The sequence below is a fragment of the Engystomops pustulosus genome, chromosome 1 (genome assembly GCF_040894005.1).
Source record: "Engystomops pustulosus chromosome 1, aEngPut4.maternal, whole genome shotgun sequence".
NCBI lineage: Eukaryota > Metazoa > Chordata > Amphibia > Anura > Leptodactylidae > Engystomops > Engystomops pustulosus.
Genome location: NC_092411.1, coordinates 93,012,027 through 93,036,018, shown reverse-complemented (window position 1 = coordinate 93,036,018; position 23,992 = coordinate 93,012,027). Strand labels below are relative to the sequence as shown.

At 39.0% G+C, this 23,992-nt stretch overlaps 1 protein-coding gene across 6 annotated transcripts in view; it reads left to right on the top strand.

Annotated features, from left to right (window-relative positions):
• Positions 1-23,286, top strand: part of ACACB (acetyl-CoA carboxylase beta) — a 68,059-nt gene extending 44,773 nt beyond the window's left edge. For 5 of the 6 annotated variants that reach the window (XM_072147479.1, XM_072147487.1, XM_072147511.1 and 2 more), the window contains 32 exons: positions 379-467; positions 2,459-2,583; positions 2,839-2,952; positions 3,447-3,560; positions 3,782-3,871; positions 4,449-4,567; positions 5,645-5,668; positions 7,932-8,069; positions 8,293-8,383; positions 9,792-9,899; positions 10,539-10,595; positions 11,060-11,101; positions 11,224-11,439; positions 11,733-11,888; positions 12,337-12,540; positions 12,833-12,988; positions 13,098-13,220; positions 14,984-15,253; positions 15,480-15,577; positions 15,665-15,785; positions 15,864-15,974; positions 16,425-16,568; positions 16,823-16,943; positions 17,030-17,126; positions 17,220-17,316; positions 17,448-17,583; positions 17,794-17,971; positions 18,619-18,731; positions 20,672-20,826; positions 21,589-21,759; positions 22,330-22,466; positions 22,577-23,286. In XM_072147479.1, the coding sequence (XP_072003580.1) occupies positions 379-467; positions 2,459-2,583; positions 2,839-2,952; positions 3,447-3,560; positions 3,782-3,871; positions 4,449-4,567; positions 5,645-5,668; positions 7,932-8,069; positions 8,293-8,383; positions 9,792-9,899; positions 10,539-10,595; positions 11,060-11,101; positions 11,224-11,439; positions 11,733-11,888; positions 12,337-12,540; positions 12,833-12,988; positions 13,098-13,220; positions 14,984-15,253; positions 15,480-15,577; positions 15,665-15,785; positions 15,864-15,974; positions 16,425-16,568; positions 16,823-16,943; positions 17,030-17,126; positions 17,220-17,316; positions 17,448-17,583; positions 17,794-17,971; positions 18,619-18,731; positions 20,672-20,826; positions 21,589-21,759; positions 22,330-22,466; positions 22,577-22,703 (4,042 nt within the window). In that variant the 3' untranslated portion in view covers positions 22,704-23,286. The remainder of the gene's footprint in view (positions 1-378; positions 468-2,458; positions 2,584-2,838; positions 2,953-3,446; positions 3,561-3,781; positions 3,872-4,448; positions 4,568-5,644; positions 5,669-7,931; positions 8,070-8,292; positions 8,384-9,791; positions 9,900-10,538; positions 10,596-11,059; positions 11,102-11,223; positions 11,440-11,732; positions 11,889-12,336; positions 12,541-12,832; positions 12,989-13,097; positions 13,221-14,983; positions 15,254-15,479; positions 15,578-15,664; positions 15,786-15,863; positions 15,975-16,424; positions 16,569-16,822; positions 16,944-17,029; positions 17,127-17,219; positions 17,317-17,447; positions 17,584-17,793; positions 17,972-18,618; positions 18,732-20,671; positions 20,827-21,588; positions 21,760-22,329; positions 22,467-22,576) is intronic. The other variant, XM_072147496.1, reaches the window with a different exon arrangement.
• Positions 23,287-23,992: the final 706 nt, after the last annotated feature.

Below are 23,992 nucleotides of genomic sequence, written 5' to 3'. Positions count from 1 at the left end.
TAAACCAGGGGCACTCGTAGATCCAGGCACTGTGACTGTTGTAGTCATCTTGTATGAGCTCCTAGGGTTCTGAGGTGTGTAACCAGAGCCCCTCCATGTTGCAGATTTACAAGCTGTTACACTTTACAGGAGCACTGTGTTATGAAACTTACTGTTTTAAAATAATTTTAAAAGTAGAGTTTAGAAGGAAGGAGGCCGTGGATAACAAAGATAGGAAGATTACCACAGTCACAGTGCCAGGGTCTATGAGTAAGTGTCCCCTGGTTTATCTTGCTTGATTTTGATGGTAGATTTCATGAAAAACACTCTCATACTTCCATAGTAGAGTGCCAGATGTAGCATAGCCTTAGCATGTACCAATGTTTCTTTTTAAATTAGGTACCGTAGTGGAATTCGTGGGTATATGAAGTCTGTAGTGCTTGATCTACTAAGGCGATATCTACAGGTTGAAACGCAATTCCAACACGGTAAATAAATACATTTCTTCATTTTTTCTAGTAATAATCAAGACCTATGTACTGTCATTAAACTGATCCCGTCCATTGATGCCAAATGCTTTTGAGCTGCTACTACCTTTCCACATTCAGTGTCTGTAAGATGCAGTTTATTAGCACATTTCCAATATCTACTATTTCTTTGCACAGTCAAGATTTGTGTCTATTTTTTACCTGAAGTGATGGCTGCAAGTAGTAAAACATAGTGTTTAAAATAACTATAAATTGACATGACATGTGTCCCGGCGAAACTATGTGCTGTCAGGAATAAGAAGGGCATATAAAATTTTATTTCATCCACAAGCTCTCCGTCTTCCAAACTTTATATAGATTATTTACACATTACAGTCATGGCCAAAAGTTTTGAGAAGGATACAAAAGTTAATTTTTACAAAGTCTACTGCATCAGGTTTTTTATGGCAATTTGCATATACTCCAGAATGTTATAAAGAGTGATCAGCTTAACAGCAATTAATTGCAAAGTAAATATTTGCCTAGAAAATGAACTTTTACCCCCAAAGCACATTTCAACTTCATTGCAGGCCTGCCTTAAAAGGAGCAGCTAACATTGTTTCAGTGATTGATCTCCAGCCCTGTCCTCATCAACACCCACACCTGTGTTACTGGAGCAATCTGTCATGATTAAGTAAGAATCATACCCCTGGACACTTTAAAAGGAGGCTGGTGCTTGGCATCATTGTTTCTCTTCTGTTAACCATGGTTATCTCTAAAGAAACACGTGCACGTCATCATTGCACTGCACAAAACTGGTCTAACAGGGAAGAGTATCGCAGCTAGAAAGATTAAACCTCAGGCAACAATCTATCGCATCATCAAGGAATTCAAGGAGAGAGGTTCCATTGTTGTCAAAAAAGGCTCCAGGGTCCCAAGAAGGACCAGCAAGCGCCAGGACCGTCTCTTAAAAGTGTTTCAGCTTCGGGATCGGGCTACCAGTAGTGCAGAGCTTGCTCAGGAATGGCAGCAGGCAGGTGTGAGTGCATCTGCATGCACTGTGAGGCGGAGATTCCCCTTACCGATTGTTTGGAACAACTGGAAAAAAGCTTGTTCGGAGAAGACAAGGTGAGCCAACTGTAAAGCATCCTGCAACCATTCATGTGTGGGGTTGCTTCTCAGCCAAGGTAATCGGCACTCTCACAGTCTTGCCTAAAAACACATCCATGAATAAAGCATGCGACCAGAATGTCCTCCAAGAGCAACTTCTCCCAACCGTCCAAGAGCAGTTTGGTGAACAACAATGCCTTTTCCAGCATGATGGAACACCTTGCCATAAAGAAAAGGTGGTAACTAAATGGCTCAGGGAACAAATCCTAGAGATTTTGGGTCCATGGCCTGGAAACTCCCCAGATCTTAATCCCATTGAGAACTTAGTCAATCATCAAGAGACGGGTGGACAAACAAAAACCAACAAATTGTGACACAATGCAAGCATTGATTGTGCGAGAATGGACGGCTATCAGTCAGGATTCGGTCCAGAAGTTGATTGAGAGCTGCCAGGGAGAATTGCAGAGGTCCTGAAGAAGAAGGGTCAACACTGCAAATATTGACTTGCTGCAGTAACTCATTCTAACGGTCAATAAAAGCTTTTGTTACTCATAATATGATTGCACTTGTATTTCTGTATGTGATAAAATCATCTGACAAACACACATAAAAACCAGAGGGCAACAGATCATGTGAAAATATAATATTTTTGTCATTCTCAAAACTTATGGCCATGACTGTAGATAAGTTATTTTCTACCGCTTAGGGCCATCACGTTAATAAAGGAAAAAAGAGCATTGCTTAAGACGTCAGATTAGGTTTGACGACTAAAATCCTGCTGACCGTACCATTTGTAGATAAGCAAAGTTCAACAGACATCACCAGATTTATCAATTTTTAAATTCTAATTAAATTATAAAAACAGTGTTCCAAAGTCCATCGCTATTATCTTTTCTCTCCAGCACATTATGACAAGTGTGTGATAAACCTGCGAGAACAATACAAACCAGATATGACTCCTGTGTTAGAATGCATTTTCTCACATGCTCAGGTGGCCGAGAAGAATATTCTTGTTACTATGCTTATTGTAAGTATTTCATCTGCTGAGCTGCCTGAGAACTCCTTGGGGCCTGGGGCAGAGATGCCAAAGAATAAAAAGAAAAATCCCAATTCTGTGTTGCGCCTTTGCTTCTGGGGTTTGGCACTGGCAGCATGGCACTGGCACACTTACTTACATGCACACTTACACACACACGCACACTTACACACACACACACACACATTAAAAAAACATGAGGTAAAGTGGCCAACCCCTTTAATGCATTTTGTATTGTATATGCAGGATCAGCTTTGTGGACGAGATCCAACACTTACAGACGAGTTGATGACCATTCTAAATGAACTAACTCAACTGAGCAAGACTGAGCACTCAAAGGTTGCATTAAGGGCTCGTCAGGTAGGATCTTAAAATATTACCTCCCTTGAAGTTTCTGTTTTCTATGTATACCCATATTTCCTATAAAATAACATGCATCTTTTCTTATGATGTGTTATCTATCCTAGTAATAATATAGATAAATTGACAATGAAGGTGGTGGCAGTCAATTCATTATCTTTTACTGTCCTGTACTGTACATTGAGAATGACCGATTAGGAAGGGGTAAAGGGAGAGTAAGAAGAGTCATAGTTAGTGGAAAGCGAAGGACTTGCTCTATTGAGGTTTTATTTGTTTTTACTTTTCAACAAACTTGGCATTAATTGTAAGAGACCATTCTTTATAGAAGATATGTCAGACATATATGCTTAAGTTTTGACTGCATACTATTTATCAGTTTATTCAGACTTGCTTTACTGATTTGATTCAATCATTGATATCTAGTTATGAATATGTCTATTATGTTTTTGCCTTGAAAACTTAAAAAGAAGTAATTTTTTATTATCTCTCTCTAGGTTCTGATTGCATCTCACCTTCCCTCCTATGAATTGAGGCATAATCAAGTAGAATCTATTTTCCTTTCTGCTATAGATCTGTATGGACATCAATTCTGCCCAGAAAACTTGAAGGTCAGTCATCTTAACATTGTTTTCTATGAACATGGTGAACATTGATGGCTTGTGATGGTGTCTCAAAAACTTTGTGCTTATAACAAATAAAAAGTTAACACGGGAAGGGTAATAGTAAAAAATAATGGCAATAACTTCAATAAGAATTTGACAAAACTGTTTTCAGGATTCTTTGAAAATATTCACCAAAATATATGATCATTGTTGTATTCTGTTTCCAGAAACTGATTCTATCTGAGACCTCAATCTTTGATGTACTTCCAAATTTTTTCTACCATGTGAACCAAGTGGTCCGCATGGCTGCATTGGAGGTAAGGACTTTCTCGATTGATGTTTCCATGAATGTAAATTTGAAAGGCAGCTACCGTAGCCAGCCAACCAGCCCCTTTAGTAGCCAGCCCCCTTTAGTAGGTAGCCAGCCAGCCCCCTGTTTGCCCAGCACTTAAAAAAAAATCAACTTACATACTCACCTTCGGGTGGTCCCGATGCTCCCGTCCCCACGGCTCCCCTACTGTCTTCTCTCTGCTGTATCAGCCGGCAGAGACGCAGCCATGTGCCGGCCGACGCATACTATGACGTCATCAGCGTCCGCATCATAGTGTGCTCCTGCCAGCATAGCACATGGCCGCTGTTTAAGCAGACAGAATAAAGAAGAGGAGCCGAGCATCAGGGGTGCTGGAAGGTGAGTATGTAAGTTTATTTTTTTATTGACTCAAGTATAAGCTGAGGTGAGGTTTTTCAGCAAATTTTTTGTGCTGAAGAACACGAGTATATACGGTCTGTGATGATTCTCAGTAGGCAACTGTCTCTTACCCAAAGTCTCTAGGTATTGAGTTACAGTCAATATGTTGTTTTCTTCTTATTTCTGATTCATATGTATTATTTTAGGTGTATGTTAGGAGGGGGTACATTGCCTATGAATTAAACAGCTTGCAACACCATCAGCTCCCTGATGGCACATGTGTAGTTGAATTTCAGTTCATGCTACCATCTTCTCATCCAAACAGGTATAGTAATTTGTCTATGTGACTGTAAAGATTAGAGTATGGCAGCATGTATGTGAGAGCATGAATTTCTGCTTGAAGTATCATGACTTCAGTTTGCATGTGTTTAAAAACCTAAATGTCACCCTTTTTTTAGGCGTAAAGGTAATCTGCAGTTACACAGTGCCATTCTTTCTTTCCGCAGAAACTATTAATCTCTGAAAGTTTATATCTGTTGAAGGGAAGTTAAATAGCTTAGGCTGCTGATTGGTGGGTGATGGAGGGGTGCATAGGATTTTTAGCAGATGCAGTGTTTGTATATACTACATATAACCTTAGATTAGCATTATTAAATGTACATACTATTTATCTCAACATTCAAATTCTTTTCTCCCTACCTAAATCTATACATAGCCATACAAAGCATTCAGTTTTATTGACGTGGAAATAATTTTTAGAAACTAACAAATTTAAAATGATCAAGTCCTTTAATCAGTGTAGTTTGGACTTCACTGTATATTTGGACATTGTAGACTATGGAGCACAAATCTGCTGAAAGTGATGTTACAATATATGTGAATCAGATTATGCAAACATCATTCAAATGCAATGAGATTTCAGTTCCTTCCAATCTGTCAAGGTCCTCAATAACCTTATTTTTTACATTCTTTTATTTGTGATTGCTGCTGATCAGTCACATCTTTCTCATCCCTCACACCATGACCCATGGGAAAAGCAGTCAGTCATTCATCTTATAACTCTCGATAGAAAAGTGAACACTCACATCATCACATTCAAAATTAACTGGGTGGGGGAGAGGAGTTTTTTTTGTGCAAAACATTATATTCTTTAGATAAAAGGTGACTTGGCACATCTATGTTTTGTATTGCAAAACATATACATGGAAGTTACTAAACTTCAAATGTAAATGGTATAATAAAATATGTTTATTTATTCAAAAGTGGGGTTTTCTTTAATTAAAAGTGATATTCAACATGTATTCAACAGAAATAATGAAACTGTGATTGGATGTTAGCAATGTAGCTTTACTGATTAGACTTGTAACACTCATTCTCCTGTTATTTGCCCATTTGATTACAGAGAGATCTGCCCAACACTGAGCAGGTATGAGTGCAGAATTCTACTTTCATAGCATGGGAAATACATTCCATAGCTCCCTCTCTTTCAATACTGCTTTGTGCTTTCAGCTCCTGCTTTAAAGTTCTCCTCAGCAGTAGTGGGAGTCTTTTAACAACGCATCTCCTAATGACCTATTAGTCTGTTGTGAGGACAATGTGATGCTAATGCTGTTGCCTTCACCTGCTAATAAAATTAATTTCTATTTTGCCAGATACAGGCTCTTCACTGAGAACTTCTGGGAGTCAGGTGGTTAAACAAACTTTGCAACCACCTGAAATTAGTCCTAAAATTGCCAGTAACCTGTAATTTATTACCAAATTTGGATTGTTGTCTTGTACCATGGTGTATTACATTATGGATCCACTGAATATCTCAGTATCCTCAAAACTCTAAGGGCAGTTTCACGGTGCTATGGCCGTCCCATGAATCACAGACACAACAGTGTCCTGTTTAATAGACCACCCATACTGCTGGGGATGGGATTGCTTGCATCATAATGATATATGATGCAAGGAGTCCCTGCTAAACAGCAGTGCCAAACTGTAATAATGTTTAGAGGGGAAGAAAGGACTCCTAACCTTGTATATCATTATGATGATTCAAGGAATCCTATCTCCAGCTGTGTCAGCTGAAATGGTCTGTGATTTGCTGAGCAACCCAAGCATTGTGAAACTTCCGTAAATTTAATTGATTATTAATTCCTAAAATAAACTGCTGTCTCCCTAGGTTATGTTCGCAATGCAGACTTTGGAACAGATTATGAGTTGGGAAAATCCATTCCAAAATTCCTCTTTTCTTTACAATCAATGAAGAAAAATGTACAATATTCCAAATAGAATCTAGGAAGTTTCTTATTGAAATATAGGACGTGCCATATATAATCTGTGTCCAAAAGTAAACGGCTGAATACTTTTTCTCCATGTGAACATACTCTAAGAGTGTAATTGTCTGCTTTGCACAGTGAATAGATTGCTGGGAGGTGATGCAGTTTTTGGTCAGACATTAGCAGTATTTTGGCTGCCCTGTCATGTTTTTACAGATTATTATTAGTCCACACTGTGCTCTCATGACATTCTTCTTTCTGATAATAAATCATTCCTGCAGGATCATAGAAGGCTATGTCTTGTGTCCAATAATAGGTATAGTAAAGACATTAGACATTATGACATCAACATTTTGTCCCAGTGTAAGTTCCATTCTTTGTGCTTGAACCAATAGTTGAATGATTAAAACATTTTGGAAACAATTATTTATAATCCGTGGCCCATGTAATCCATTTATCCATGTAATCCCATTATAATCTGTGGCCTGTGGTCCAGTGATCTACTGACACATGAGCATAGGCTCGCTTCTTGGCTTATGGCTTTTATGCATACCTTAAAATTGATGGTTGTCAACAGCATATCTCCCTATGGAAACAAGGATATGCTACCTACAAGTATGAAAGTGTATGTGCCACCTTGTTATATAGCCAATTGGAGCATATTACTACTGGCAAAAATATTGCTAGTGTAGAGGAACCCTCAATTAAATCTTTAATCATGTGAGCCAGAGGCCTACTTGAGTATAAATCCTTGCAATAACTAAGTATGGGGCTGTGACCCGAACATGTGACCGCCTTGTGGTTCCTCTTCTCTTTTTCTGTTAACTTTGTTACTTAATAAAGATAATTGAACTATAAATCTTTAATCATGGAAGACTAAGCATGAAGTGAAGACTTTGCCTTTGAAAAATCCTTAAAGGAGTTCTCCAGTGACAACAAGTTAGCCCCTATCCACAGGATCCATTGAACCCAGATGAACAGAGCAGCCAATTGCACATCCGCCAGCTGCTGCATTCATTTCAATGGGGCTGACTTAGATGGACGATTATGTGCTGATCTTTATGGCTTAACACTTTTGGAGGTTTTAATAGTGGCCATATAACCTGTATCCATGCTTTCCCAGTAAAATATTTAACTAAGCAATAATATCAGGTAAATTGTAGTAAGGGTGGGGCTTTATGTATATTTACCTGGTGTACTTTCTATTAGACATGATTTGTATGTATGTTATTTTGCTTCAGATTACTAACTTATTTTATCTGACAATATTTTCTGTTTCCCCATTTTGTGTGTCTTATTTAGTTTTGCATTTCTGTCTTCTGTGACCAAATAGTTTGGAATATTTCCATCACTTTATTAGAGTTGGCTCGGCCAAAAGACGGTATGTCTGTCTGTTTTTAAGTTTTTCCACGTCTTTATCTGCAGGATGTCTTTGCCAATCAGTGCCACTCACCTAGAGCTAAACCGCCAGAGCAGCGAACTCTTTATGGACAATGGGTTTTCTCCTTTGTGCCAGAGGATGGGAGTAATGGTAGCTTTTGACAAGTTTGAAGATTTTACAAGGTAGTTTTTAATGTGTCTATGTAGCCTTTTTCATCACATGTTGAATGTATATCACTGTGCTACAGCAATTTGCTTTATTTTAAACTATTTTTCTTTTTTAATCGGGTAACTTTTTATATATCGTTGTACTTTTGTTAAAAATGTTAGTCTTGTAGTAACTGAAAAGAAAATGAAGCTTGTTTCCCCAATGATACAACTCGGACGGGTATCTCTCTTTTCATAGGAACTTTGATGAGGTAATTTCCTGCTTTGCAGACCCTCCTCCATTGTTTAGCGAGGCCCGATCCACTTTTTATGATGAAGAAGACAACAAGGTTGGTGCTACATCCTGCCATTGGTACCATTTAAGGATACATACAACAATCACTTTTTACTGTGTTTTTTAATTACTTTGCCATGTGGGTTAGATAATGTTTTAATTTTATGGTTGTGGTCATTATGGCCAGCACTATTAAACTGGCTGAGCCAGTTTTCTGTCTACCATTGCATTGAAAAGAATGTATTTGGAGCTTGGACATGTATATTAGAAGTGCCTGCTTCAGTTTTGTCTTCAAGCTGCACTTCGTCCGGCAAGACAGAAAAATGTGCACCTAATGGGGCGTGTTAGTGCTTAGTTGTAGTTTTCGACACACTTAATACAGCAGCTGTGCCAGTATTCTATTATCTGGCCCACTGCATACTCTGGCCCACTGCATACTGCAGATTACACTACTTTTGATAAATCTGGCCCAATATTTTTTATTGTTTGACATAAACTGTTTTCAGTGGAGGCAAGAGTTCTTTTTATTCTGTTTTAATATTTTGGTTAAATGATGAGGTCTCTTCAGAGCACAGAGATGACTGGATTATAGAGCTAGCGATCACAAGTGATTAGTGCCTTGTTAGGAAGATGTTAGTACATCTAGTTAATTACAAAAGCAATTTTTGTTTCTTCTTTCTGTTCAGCCACATTCTATTTCCTTGGAATCGGTAAAACATTTTTATTGTTGCATATTGGACTCATTTTTAGATGTCCTTATTGCTTAACCCCTTAAGGACTAAGCCTATTTTGACCTTGTGGACACAGCCAGATTTTTCAAATCTGATATGTGTCAATTTAAATTTAACTAACTTTAAATAACTTTGGAACATTTTAATATACAAAGTTGATTTTGAGATTTTTTTGTGACCCATTGTACTTCATGTTAGTTGAAATAAGTTGAATTCATTTATGAAAAAAATGAAAAATAGCAAATATTTTTAAAAATGTGCTCTTTTTTTAAACTTTGAACTCTTTGAAATTTTTGACAAATAGTCATACCACAAAAATGACTTAATAAATAACATTCACCATATGTCTGCAAAAATTTTTTGGGAGGAACATCATGGTGGCTTAAGGGGTTTAAGAAGTGGATCCAGCACCAGCAGGAAGGTGTTTACGATCCAGGATATTATATTAGAACTGAAGTAAAAGCATCATTCAAAGATTACATAGTTGCGCCTGTATATGTATATAATGTTCGGCCAACGCTTTTCGAATGCTGTGTGCATCGTAACTCATGGTCCATGAGTAAGGACACACATAGCGTTTGAAACGACATGGCATAACGGTATATACGTATACAGACGCAACTATGTAATCTTTGGATGATGCTTTTACTGTGTGTGGTTTGTGAAGAGAGGTTCCCTCAAAATACTTTGAAACTATAGCAGTGAATCAGTTTTTGCCTTTTATGTCCTCAGAGCATCCGGGAAGAACCCATCCACATTCTAAATGTGGCTATAAAGTCTGCTGATCGTATGGAGGATGAAGAGCTGGTGACAATGTTCAGGACTTTTTCCCAGTCAAAGGTGTGCACTATAATAGTTAATTTTAACTATAACTTCTTTTTTTTTTTTGCCCATATGAATTGTTTAAAGGACATCTACCACCAGGATCAAGGATCATAATCCAGGGCCACTGACATACTGGTGTGTGTCCCCTCTGGTAGGATCCACTCTTCTTTCAGCTTCTTATGCTCTAGTTTTTAAGAAAAAAAAGGGGATAAGAAGCTAAAAGAAGAGAAGATCCTGCCAGAGGGGACGCACACCATCATGTAAGCTTGCTTGCTTTACAATTCTTCATCCTGGTGGTAGATTTTCTTGGCTTTACTTCTTGTCCGATGTATCATAGCAGTTTCTTATTAATTGGGCTTTTATAAATTTGCAACTTTCTAAAACAAAAGTCTCCAAAAGTTCCATTTGACTGTAAGCAATGCCTGGTCAGCGACTTTTTTTTAAAAATTACTTCAATGGATTCAGGTGGTAACAGAAAAATAGACAATGGTGAACTTTGAAGGGAGGCTGTCTTGGGCGCAAAAAAAGTCACAAATAAGCCAGACAAAATTAAGTCTCGAAAGTTAAAGAAAAAGGCGGATTTTCGAGACTTTTAAAGTTTGATACATGTTCCTCAGTGAGTATTGGTAATTAACTACCGTTTTTTTTCTGCAGAAAACTATCTTGGTGGACTATGGTCTTCGGAGAATTACCTTCTTGATAGCCCAGCAGGTTAGTGGACATGCTACTACCGTATTGTCAAATATTTGGTAACTAGTGGCAAATTGACAAATAATTATTCTACAAAAGAAAGAAAACTGATGGTAAAGTGCCTCTTGTATGTCCATCCAGGCATGTAAGGATGTGGGTATCATCTAGTATATCACACACACCTGCTAACATATGTTTCAGATTTTTGATAATTCTTAACCAAAAATCTGAAATTTTATTTATTTTCTTAATAAAAGACTTGAATACACCAGGTCAGTCACTGAATAACAGAATTATTTGCATGTCACATTAGGTAGATGGTAGTTTGTGCTTGTTTTAAGCCTAAAAGGGGGGTGTAGCATTGTGGACGTTTATGACATGTAGTTATGACATGAATGTAGTCAACTCTAATTGTGATCCCTAAATGTGGGAGTTATGTGTTAATTGTTTAACATCTCGTTTCATTGTTGTTTGTTCTCTTGTAGAGAGAGTTTCCGAAGTTCTTCACGTTCAGAGCTCGAGATGAGGTTTGGCTTGTGCACAATATTATGTAGCCACTTCAACCAATTTATATGTATATATTTTTTTAGAATAATGATTTATATTGTGTTTTAGAACCATTTTAAAAGAATGGTTTTTCTTTCCTTAGTTTGCTGAGGATCGAATTTACAGACATTTAGAGCCTGCCCTGGCCTTCCAACTGGAGCTGAATAGAATGAGGAACTTTGACCTGACTGCTGTCCCTTGTGCCAACCACAAAATGCACCTTTACCTTGGAGCAGCCAAAGTAGCAGCGGGTATAGAGGTTACCGATTACAGATTCTTTGTCCGTGCGATTATCCGACATTCTGACCTTGTTACAAAGGTATTCTTTTGTTTCACTATTACCTAAACTATTTGGAAGTAGATAAACTAGAACATCTTGTTAGGATTGATAATTATATAGTATATTGATCCTTTAGAACTGTATATGGTTTCAACTGTCATCCTGAGGTTTTGGGTTTTTTGTTTAGCAACTTTGTTGTAAAATGTCCATTTACAGTATCACTTTAAGTATAAAATAACACTATGAATAATAATTGAGTTAATTGGGAAAGGTTAGGAAACATCAAAATATATTTGTCATGAAAATACACACTTTGATTTATCCGTTTTCAGGAAGCCTCTTTCGAGTACTTACAAAATGAAGGTGAACGTTTGCTCCTTGAGGCAATGGATGAACTAGAAGTTGCATTTAATAACACCAGTGTCCGCACCGACTGCAATCATATATTCCTTAATTTTGTTCCCACTGTTATCATGGACCCTTCAAAGGTGAGTAATGTTTATTTAACTTATTGGTTTATACTCCCCATGTACACCGACACTGTGAGTGTAACAATTGGCACACGCTGTGCCCAGTCGTGATAAATTGCCCTCAATGACTTTATGCTGAGGATGACCAGAGGGAATAAAAGTAGATTTTTTTTTTCTGGGTAAATTATTCAGTGACACCAAGACCATAACAGTAATACCTTGACACCAAGACATAACAGTGAAATTTGCTAATTTGCTCATTTCGATTCCTTTATTTATTGTCTTTGATCTAAAGATTTAATTTACAAATGTTCAGAAATTGTGTAAAAAAATATTAACCGATGTATATGGGCACTTTTTGAGAAGCTTATGTTATAGATTAGTCTGATAAGCATAACCAGCATAATATGCTGTGACAGAGTTTTGATGGTTCCCCATAGCTCTGTTATCTTCTCTGATTCATTAGATTGAAGAATCGGTCCGCTCCATGGTTATGAGATATGGAAGCCGTTTATGGAAACTTCGAGTACTTCAAGCTGAAGTGAAGATTAACATCCGGTTATCCCCCACAGGCAAAGCCATCCCCATCCGTCTCTTTATAACCAATGAGTCAGGCTACTATTTGGACATTAGCCTTTATAAAGAGGTGACAGAACCCAGCACTGGACAAGTGAGTATCAGTCTTTTCTTGTGGCATGCATTCTTTTCTACCTTCTGTCAGGAGCAATGAACTTTTCAGCTAAAACATAGATAGGTGAGTAAAATAAATTCTGTAAGCTGGGGACTAAGCAGTTTGAGATGCTTTTATAGGTATCAAAATAAGGAATTACCTTATATTGGATCCTTGAGAGATCTTTGTAAAATTTACTTTACTTTCTGCTTTAGTTTTCCTTTTGTTCATAGAGAAATGCCAAAGCAGGATCATTTTTACAAAAAAATTGTTCTTTTTGTTTCTGAAACAGATCATGTTTCATTCATATGGTGATAAGCATGGACATATGCATGGGATGCTGATCAACACCCCCTATGTGACCAAGGACCTTTTACAGTCTAAGAGATTCCAAGCACAGTCACTAGGCACAACATATGTCTATGATTTCCCAGAGATGTTCAGACAGGTACATTACTGGTGATACAGCTTTTTTTTTTAATAACACAAAGCCTTCTAAAAGTAATTTGTGGCTTATTTCTTGTAGTTGCATTAAGTTTTGTACTATTTGGTTTCAGGCATTGTTTAAGCTGTGGGGACCAGGAGAAGCTCGTGCCTCAGATACTCTCACCTATACGGAATTGGTTCTCGACACCCAGGGTCAGTTAGTTCAGCTTAACAGATTACCTGGTGGAAATGAGGTAACCAAAAGTTTTGGCCTTTTTATGTATTAATCCATATAGTTAGACCACAGTACATTCAGGATACACATATTGAATATGTTGCAGTCAGAAAAAAATAAGCATGTCTGACAAATGTGTCTCCCCTATACCTGTACTGTTACTTGTGTCATATGGATTTCCTTTTTAAATGTCTAACCAGCTCTACATAAAATATATCATCTCTGTATTAAGTATTAGTATTAGAATGACAATGTCTCTTTTCATTTGCAACTGAATTGACCGTGAATAATGTTGGTATGGCAGCACCCCCGTATAGATATTAAACCCTTACCGACATGTGACGTAGTATCACGTCACATGCCAGGTGCGGGTGCATGGAGAGGGCTCACGGGCTGAGCCCTCTCCATAGCCTGTAAGTCTTTGCTGCATATTGCAGCAAAGGCTTACCGGCAACACCCGCGATCGGTGCCAGCACTAATCGTGAGTGTTTTCCTGCTGATCGCCGGCGACGGCTTCAAAAAGATGGCGGCACATGGGCGCCGCCATCTTTCTGAGGATCGTTGCTCCCCGTGACGTCATTAGGGAGTGGCGATCCGTCGTCATGGTAGCCTCGGGTCTTCCCTACTTCAGCTATTAGCACATTGTAATGTATGAGGAATAAAATCCCCATATACTGCCATACTGTAGTATGGCAGTATATGGTAGGATCTTACAGACAACCTAGGGTTAAAGTACCCTAGGGAGTCTGAAAAATAGTAAAAATAAAGTTAAAAATATATTTATATTATTAACAAACTCAAATCACCCCCCTTTCCCAGACCTGATATAAATATAAATAAACAGTAAAAATCATAAACACATTAGGTATCACCGCGTCTGAAAATATCCAATCTATCAAAATATGATAACGGTTTTTCACTGTGTTTTCACGCCCAGAGTCGAAAATGGCACTTTTTTGCCATTTAAAAAAAAATTAAAAATACTATAAAAAGTGATCAAAAGGTCGCACAGTCCTAAAAATGATAACATTGCAAAAGTCATCAAAATCCGCAAAAAATGACACCACCTACAGCTCCATACACCAAAGTATAAAAAAAGGTAATAAGCGCCAGAAGATGGCAAAATCCCCCCAACAAAATGTGTACAGGAGGTTTTAATTTTTTTTAAATGTATGAAAACATTATAAAACCTATATAAATGTGTTATCCCCTTAATCGTACTGACCCAAAGAATAAAGTAGACATGTCATTTGGGGCATGCAGTGAAATCTGTAAAATCCAAGCCCACAAGAATACGGCACGAATGCGTTTTTTTACCAATTTCACTGCATTTAGAATTTTTTTCTCGCTTGCCAGTACATGGCATGGAATATTAAATACCACCATTTTGAAGTATAATTTGTTACGCAGAAAATCAACCATAACACAGCTCTGTACATGGAAAAATAAAAAAGTTATAGATTTTTGAAGGTGGGGAGTGGAAAATGAAAACGCAAAAACCAAAAAGGGCTGTGGCGTTAAGGGGTTAAAGTATCCTAGTTGTAATACAATTCACTACACAGGGTGGGGCACTGTTTTTGGAACAAAACAGCCATTTTTTTTCAAACTCTGGCCAACCCCTTTAACGTGATTTGTAATTGTGCATATCGGGCCATAAAAAGTAGTGCAAAGAAACTTCGAGTACATGATAATTGAAATATACTAACAAACAGTGAGAATCTGTTAATTTTGATATTATTACTGTGTTGTATGATGTCATTTTCGTATCTTCCTCTGTATTAGGTTGGAATGGTTGCTTTCAAGATGAACATGAAAACCCCTGAGTATCCAAAAGGACGTGACATCATTGTAATTTGCAATGATATTACCTACAAGATCGGTTCCTTTGGCCCACAGGAAGATATGCTCTTTCTGCGAGCTTCAGAGCTTGCCAGGAAAGAAGGGATTCCTCGAATTTATATTGCAGCAAACAGTGGTGCCAGGATAGGACTGGCAGAGGAACTCAGACACATGTTTCACGTAGCTTGGATTGATCCCTCTGACCCTTACAAAGTGAGTTCAAGGGACTTGAATTAAGTTAGATCTAACCTTCCCTAAGAGACCCGAAGTGACTGTTTCTTACCTTACTTCAGGCACTTCTATTGATTTGGCCTGTCAACCAATGAGTTATTGCTTTTGTTATAGGACATGAGGAAATACATGCATTACATTTTTGCCCCTTTGAAATTTGTTAATTGAACCGGTTTCAATTGAAATAACAGGAATTTTCTCTCTTCAGGGCTTCAAATATTTGTATTTGACACCTCAGGATTATACACGGATTAGCTCCCTAAATTCTGTACATTGTGAGCATGTGGAAGATGAAGGTGAATCCAGGTACTTGGGTCTTGTAACTATTTTTGAACCCTATTGGATTGTTTGCAATTAGACACTTCTCACATAGAAATCCCATGTGTTCCACAGGTACGTGCTGACTGACATCATTGGAAAAGAAGAAGGAATCGGAGTAGAGAATCTGAGAGGATCGGGAACCATTGCTGGAGAGTCATCTCTGGCATATGATGAAATTATAACCATCAGCATGGTATGTGCGCACTTCCATAGTAATATTTTTGTGTAGACGGATTGACTCTCAGAATTAACATTCTCTGCTTTGCTAAAGGTCACTTGTCGTGCAATTGGGATTGGCGCCTACTTGGTGAGACTTGGTCAGCGCGTAATACAAGTAGAGAATTCCCATATTATATTGACTGGTGCTGGAGCCCTGAACAAGGTAAGTCGAGGTTTTTATCCACTCAATTGTTATTGGAATTCTTAGGCTACATTCACACTGCCGTTGCCCACCTGTACCGTACCGTAGCGGGCAACGGCAGTGCACAGGGAGAGGAGGAGGAGGTGAGCGCAGCTCACCCCCGCCCCTCTCCATAGAGATACATGGCGCACGGCGCCGTATTACGGGAAAAGATAGGACAGGTCATAGCACCGTACCGCTCCCGTAGGGTGCTGTGCGCCCATTGCCGTCTATGGTGGACGTATATCGGCCATATATACGCCGGCCGTATATACGTCCTCCATACGGCAGTTTGAATGTAGCCTTAGTTATGTTAAAAAGAAACTATAGTTGTCTTTCCACCTAATGGAGATCTCCTCTTTTATTATTCCTTTTATAAAGCTAATCCTAATATTCCTAACATAAAAAGAGGGGGACTCATTTCTGTTTTAGGTGCTTGGCCGTGAAGTATATGCCTCTAACAACCAGTTGGGAGGCGTGCAGATCATGTGTAATAATGGCGTGTCTCACACTATGGTCCCTGATGATTTTGAGGGAGTGTATACCATTCTTCAGTGGCTCTCCTATATGCCAAAGGTAGGATACAGTCTATGTTTGTGTATAAATAGATTTTATACTATTTTATAGAGAAAAATAGAAAAATAGAAAAAACCCCTCTTAGAGACCATGTTTAAATACATTTTCGATGGAGATAGAGGTTTCACTGTACATAAACTTCTAAATTGTTTTTGCAACACAGCAGTTGTACTTTGCAAAATTGGCAGTACCTTTTCATACAATGTCAAATATAATACATCTTCTTACATGCGTATGTTTACCAATATTTCCAGGACAAACAAAGTCCCGTCCCTGTCATCTCACCTTCTGACCCAATTGACCGTCACATTGAGTTTATTCCAACAAAGGCCCCCTATGATCCCCGATGGATGCTTGCTGGAAGACCTCATCCTAGTACGTCCATTGTTAATATCTTTCTTGTGATCTTATTGTGCTTATTTGTTCTTACTGTATAAAACAACTAATTTTAATCTCTGCAGCTGTCAAAGGCACATGGCAGAGTGGGTTCTTTGATCATGGAAGTTTCAAGGAGGTTATGCAGCGTTGGGCACAAACTGCAGTAGTGGGACGGGCAAGGTATAACAGCAGCAGTTCTTTCATTTAACATATGTTACAGTGACCCATGTCATTTTAGGGCTAATATCTTAAAATTTTATTTTTGATTGTTAGATTAGGAGGAATTCCATTGGGAGTTATCGCTGTGGAGACCCGGACTGTAGAGATGGCAGTACCAGCCGATCCAGCAAACCCTGAATCTGAAGCCAAGGTGCTTACAGTCTTTTGTGATCCCTTCATAGACGCATACATTTCCCCTTTATGTACCTTCCCTTTTTCTTTTTTTTTTTTTTTTTATAAACTGGCAAACAGTATTTCATGTGTAAATGTGGTGTTTTTCAGATAATCCAGCAGGCTGGGCAGGTTTGGTTCCCAGACTCTGCTTTCAAAACTGCTCAGGCCATAAAAGATTTCAACCGCGAGGGGCTGCCGCTAATAATCTTTGCCAACTGGAGGGGATTCTCTGGTGGTATGAAGGGTAAGTTTGAAGCTATTTGTATCTTTCGCTACCACCATGTTCATAAAAACCATAATCTGTTTACTAAAAATGTAGGTGAACTATTACAAGTACTGTATGCATATTCTGATAAACCAGTAACAAACTGGTGTGTCTATAATTTTGACTTTTTCCTTGCTTTGTCTTTATACCATATTTGCAAAGAAATTAAGCATATGTTTCTTTTTGCAGATATGTATGATCAGGTGCTAAAATTTGGGGCATACATTGTGGACGGCCTAAGGGAATTTAAGCAGCCTGTTTTGGTTTACATTCCACCATATGCTGAGCTAAGAGGAGGATCATGGGTTGTCATTGATCCTACAATCAACCCTCTCTACATGGAGCTTTATGCAGACAAAGACAGCAGGTGGGTAAACCTACATTTATGAGCAAAATATGCAATAGTTGAATACCTTTGAGTTTTTATCAGAATATTATGATGTTGTGAAGTACAAGTCCTCACAGTTTTCAAAGATCTGTGCTTGCTTTCATTCTATTGGAAGCTTAATTGTTTACTTCCTATGAATATAAAAAACAGTCCATGGTCATGTTAATTCCCACAGGTGCACATTTTGTTAAAACGCCTTGCAGATCATGTCCCTTTCATGAATCAGTGTGGAGGCATCATCTAAATTTACTTTGAAGTGAGATGTAATCTGGTTGTATAATGCCAGAGAGGCAGAGGCTCAGCAGTGAAGTCAAGCTAACCCTGCCTCTGAATGCCCACATCACTGTAATTAACCCTCTTGCATCCATGTAAATCATAATGCTCTTCTGAATTTTTATGGATTATGCCAATCACAGCCACAGGGAGGCTGTATTCAGGACCAGGGAGAGCTGGACATCAGTGCTGTGCACCATTACTTTAGTTATCCAATTTACACTCCACTTTACCAGACTGTGAAAGAAACACATATGCCCTTATATGCCCATTGTTTTGTACAAATACATGCATGCTAATTAAGTCTGAATACGTAGTAAATAACTTTTCAACCATATTTTGCGTCCTAATAGAGGTGGTGTATTGGAGGCAGAAGGCACAGTGGAAATACGCTTCAGAAGAAAAGACCTCATTAAGACAATGAGAAGGCTAGACCCAATTTATACCCAAATTGTAGAACAGCTTGGTGAGTACAGAGTTTAGATTTAAAGGGGTATTCCCACAAAGACAACATTCTTAAAAATACTTAGAATAACAAATAACACATTCTCTAAAGCTATATTCACACTGCCGTTGCCCGCCCGTACCGTACCGTAGCGGGCAACGGCAGTGTACGGGGAGAGGAGGAGGAGGTGAGCGCAGCTCGCCCCCGCCCCTCTCCATAGGAAGTTATGGCGCACGGCGCCGTACTACGGACAAAGATAGGACATGTCCTATCTTTTTCCGGGGTACGGAGCAGTACGGTGCCGCACGTGTATATCAGCTGTATATACGTCGGCCATATATACGTCCCCCATACGGCAGTGTGAATGTAGTCTAATACAGTGATTTTCAACCTTTTTTGAGCCATGGCACACTTTTTATACTTAGAAAATCCTGGGGCACACCACCAACCAAAATAGCACAAAATGACACTAAAACAGTCATATTATACATATAGTTAATAATATAGATTCTAAATTCATTTTACTCACTCATTGTGAAACCTGGGCCTGTTTCGATAAACACAAAAGGGATATCCTGGCAGGAATGGTGGAAAGACACACACGAAGCTCTTCCTCAACAGTTCTCAGTTTCTCCCTGTTTTTAGTATATGGTGCTGATTATTATGCCCCTTCTGCCCCTTCCCCAAGCCAGAGTACAAGTGCCAGCTCATATACTCCGCATATGAGCTGGTACTTGTAGTACTCCAGCCTCATGACTATAGTATTTCTCATTTTACATTTCTCATTGTTATATGCAGTATACCGCTGGAGTACTAAAAGTACCAGCTCATATGCTGAGTATTCTGCCAACAGTTCATATACTCAGGCAAAAGCTCATATAGTCAGCATTATTGGTGGGCATTACCTTGGCGGTGGGCAAATGCGAGGGTCTCTCCGCTCTCAGGATGATGCGCCGGCCTCGTGACGTCATTTTTTGTCACGCAATGTTCAAAGCTTGCGCATGTGTTATTGTACACGTCTCCTACATTGCAGGAAGCCGTGACTGTGCATCGCTGCGCATTGCCGGGAAACAAAACACAGGGGGCACCATAGTTTGGGGAACTTTCCCCGCGGCACACCCAACCATGTGTCGCGGCACACTGGTTGAAAATCACTGCTCTAATACACTGTTATTAACAAAAGTACAGCATTTCACAGATATAATTCCAACCTGTCACTATCAGTCCTGGTGTTTACAAATTTGTAACTGACCGTAAATCTTCTGACTATGGACGGATTCTTCTCATGAATAGCTTCTGTTCTCTGCACATCAGCTCTCTGCCTTCTGCCCCTTCCCCAAGACAAGCATTACAAGACCAGCTCAGACACAGGCACTTCCTTACGGCAAGCAGCAGTGTGCAGAGACTTGCTCTACTAGCTCCAAGCAAGATAAAGTTTTTATCCTAGGGGAGGGAAGCATATAGCTAAGCTGACTGTGTGTGTTATAGGTGAGATAGCAGAGCTGAGAGTGTGTTATTGTGTATTATATCCATGTCATGCATTTCATCATCTCTGTTCTGTCTCATCTCTTTTTTTTCTGTCAAATGCTAGTATAATGTGCAGAAGCTAGATAAAATTGTAGATTAACCCTGTGCCCTGATAATCTAAGCACATTGTCAGCACACAGCTTCTTACAGCATTAGAGAGATCATAAAGTCCTACTTAGTGAGACCTTGCCCATACTCTTGGCTTTTACTTGACTATTACTGAATTATAGGAACTAAAACGGCCATAAAATTGTAAGGGGTTAAAATTATCTTTAAAAAGTTATCTTTATTGTGTAAACATCACTAGGGGATTGAAATTTGAGAACTTTCATTCATGGGCAAATCCCTTCTATAGAAGTCCAGCACTTGGATTACCATGTTGTGGAAAATACGGAGGTTCATGTAATTTTCCCACCTTCCTTCTTTTTCCTTAGGTACTCCTGAGCTGTCAGAGTTGGAGCGGAAGAACTTAGAAAAAAAGCTTAAAGCAAGAGAGGAACAGCTCCTCCCCATTTACCACCAGATTGCTGTGAAGTTTGCAGACCTGCATGATACCCCAGGACGAATGCAAGAGAAAGGAGTCATTACAGTTAAGAATACATTAAGTTTACATTTCTAGCAGTTTTTGTGAAATGGAATTATGCAGCAGTGGGGTAAAGATTTACATGCAGAAAAGTTTACAATTTTTTCATTTATCTGGAATTTTTTTTTTTTTTTAATTTTTCAGGATTTAAAGGGGTATTCCCATCTGGGCATTTACATTTAATTAAATTCATTTTCCATATATAAACATTTCTTCAATTGGATGTTATTAAAAAAATGTTCCTGTGTGAAGATAATTTCTCATAAATGTAGTTATTCTGTCCCTTAGAAACGAGATACTTTCCTCGGATACGACCACGTCATACTCTGGCAGCGGTGGCCAGACTTGCGCTATAGAGTCCTGCCAAACCACCAGGATTCAGCGATCATTACCACAGGACGGCTGTGCGACATGTAGTAACTCCCGGACGTTTTATATACAATAACCTTTTGTTTCTTTGTGCACTCAATCTATCAGACGTGGCCGTATCCGAGGAAGCTATCTCGTTTCTAAGGGACAACATGGTTACATTTATGAGAAATTATCTTCACACAGGAACATTTTTTTTAATAACATCAAATTGAAGAAATGTTTATATATGGCAGATTAATGAAACTGAATGTAAGTGCCCAGATGAGAATACCCCTTTAAAGCATGTAGCAAAGTAATGTCAAATTTGCAGAAAAGCTTTCATTGCACTGCGTTTTAACCTGTTAAATGTTTTATTTGTGATACAGTTTTAACATTAGAACTTGTTCTAAATTTTAGGATATTCTGGAATGGAAGGAGGCAAGGACTTTTATGTATTGGAGATTACGACGCCTCCTCCTGGAGGAAGTGGTGAAGAGGGAAATCCTTCATGCAAATAATGAGCTTAGTGATATACACATCCAGTCCATGCTTCGCCGCTGGTTCATGGAGACAGAAGGAGCTGTTAAGGTGCCTTTTTTATTGGGAATGTCACAGTTAAAGGGGTTGTTCTGAGTAATTTACCACCTTCCCTCAGGTTTGGGGATAACAAAGGTGTTTAATAAAGGGTCTGACTGCTGGGACCCCCACCAATCACAAAAAGGAGGCCCCCAGCTCTCCAGAGAATGGGGATCCTGTTCTCACTAATGCATGCAGCTGCAAGACGAGCATTGATGTAAGTAGCTGAGCACAGCGCTCTGCTAACTCTGACCACTCCTATATAGTTAGTATGCCCATCCTGTCGATCCATTAGTGAGAACGTAATCTCCATTCTTTATAGAGCTGTGTGTCCCACTCACAAGTTTGGTGAGGGTCCAACTGCTGGTACCCCTACCTACCTACGTATCCCTTTCTCTGTAGATAGGGAATAACGCATATACTTAGGACAACCCCTTTAAAACGGTTTGCAAAGGCGCTTCAGTTGTTTTCTTTTTTGCAGATGCATTGATGCACATATACTTTGCAGCATAAAGGACTTGGGTTTTTTTAATTCCTAAAGGCAAGCTAAAGCTTTTTATGTTGTTTTTGTTTTTTTTAAAGGCATACTTGTGGGATAATAACCAAGTAGTGGTGGAGTGGCTGGAAAAGCATTTACAAGAGGAAGATGGTGCAAGATCTGCAATCCAGGAGAACATCAAATACCTAAAGAGAGACTATGCCCTTAAGCATATCCGAGGGTGTGTATCAGACAAATACAGATTACAGTGAATTTGTGGTAAATTGGGATTTCTAAATATGCAAATACTAAAATATATATGTATATATTTTTTTTTTTTACTTTCTACAGCTTGGTCCTAGCTAACCCGGAAATAACAATGGACTGTATTGTGCATATGACCCAGCAGATAACACCCGCACAGCGAGCCCAGCTAACAAGACTTTTATCAACTATGGACAACACACCAGCCAGCTGACATTACATTTTGGAGACATTAGCTAATACCAAATGACATTTCAGTTACCGTCCATTTTATTCTTTACAACTACTACTACCAATACGTGCCTTTCAAGAATCCTCAAAATATTGATCTGCTGAAGGGGAAAAGTTACTGACATGATGTGCTTTATCCTGAACAAATGATTCTGGGAATTTATCCTATCACTTTTATACTCATAGGTTTATTAATATGTGTTTGTGTTTTAAACCTTTTTTCATAATACATGTGCATTGAAGCTAATGGTTCACAAAAACTGATGTTTCCCACAATGCACTTTGTTCCAAAATAATGTAATTTTGTTTCCTTCCACCTCCCCACGATCAGTGATAGAATTCATTCTGAGTTGGTAATAACAATTCCACAACACATTTATATACGCACAGTTGTAATCGTGTAACGGTGCTACATTAGTGTCACTATAGGAACCACTAGTACAAAGATGGACTTAAATGAGGATTAATATTCTGTTTAATTCTTAATATTGTGAACAATACCGATCTCAGGAAAATTATGTCACCTTACACAACTCTATTAAAAGCCTCATTTTCTGCTTGTTTAATTGTGTATTAGTGTGAAAACGACTCCAGAAAGAAGCTGTTGTATTGTCCTTTGGTCTGAAGGTACGGCCGGTGCTCTTACATTGTAGCATGGATATAGTTTGTATCTAAAGAAATCACTGTAATGTATCTTCAATTCTAGGACCCAAAATCTAGACCTATTTTAAATCAATAATTTTTGGGATTTGAATATATCACCTGCTTGGGATACAAAAAGAGTCATGGCCGGTCACGTGTTTCTATCGATAACCACCCCCTGGTGTCTTGCATTGAGACAATACAAGTCACGGGCGATTTCCCACAGGCCACGCCACTTTCTCGCAGTGTCACACCTATTTCCCACTTTTCCCACTACAGCACCGTTACTAGAGAGAGGGGTCCACCCCCAGGGACTGAAAACCCTTAAAGCTCCACACCTCTTCACATGCCTCAGTGGTTTCCTGTCCCTGGGAGACCCTAGAGAGGCTCTCGGATGCTCCGTACACCATTAGATGGATGGGGACACTAGTCTTGCCTACCTTCAGCCTCACTGGCAGTATGACTGATCATTGGAAGTCTGTAGGGAGTGCCATATACTGCAGGAGCTGAGTGGTAGAAGTCTTGGGTGTGGAGCGGGTCCTGGGGCTCGGCGTGATGGAAAATTTCAGCTGGCTCCGATGCCAATACAGCACAACTGCCACACTTCCAGGCGTAACTGGAATTGGGGCG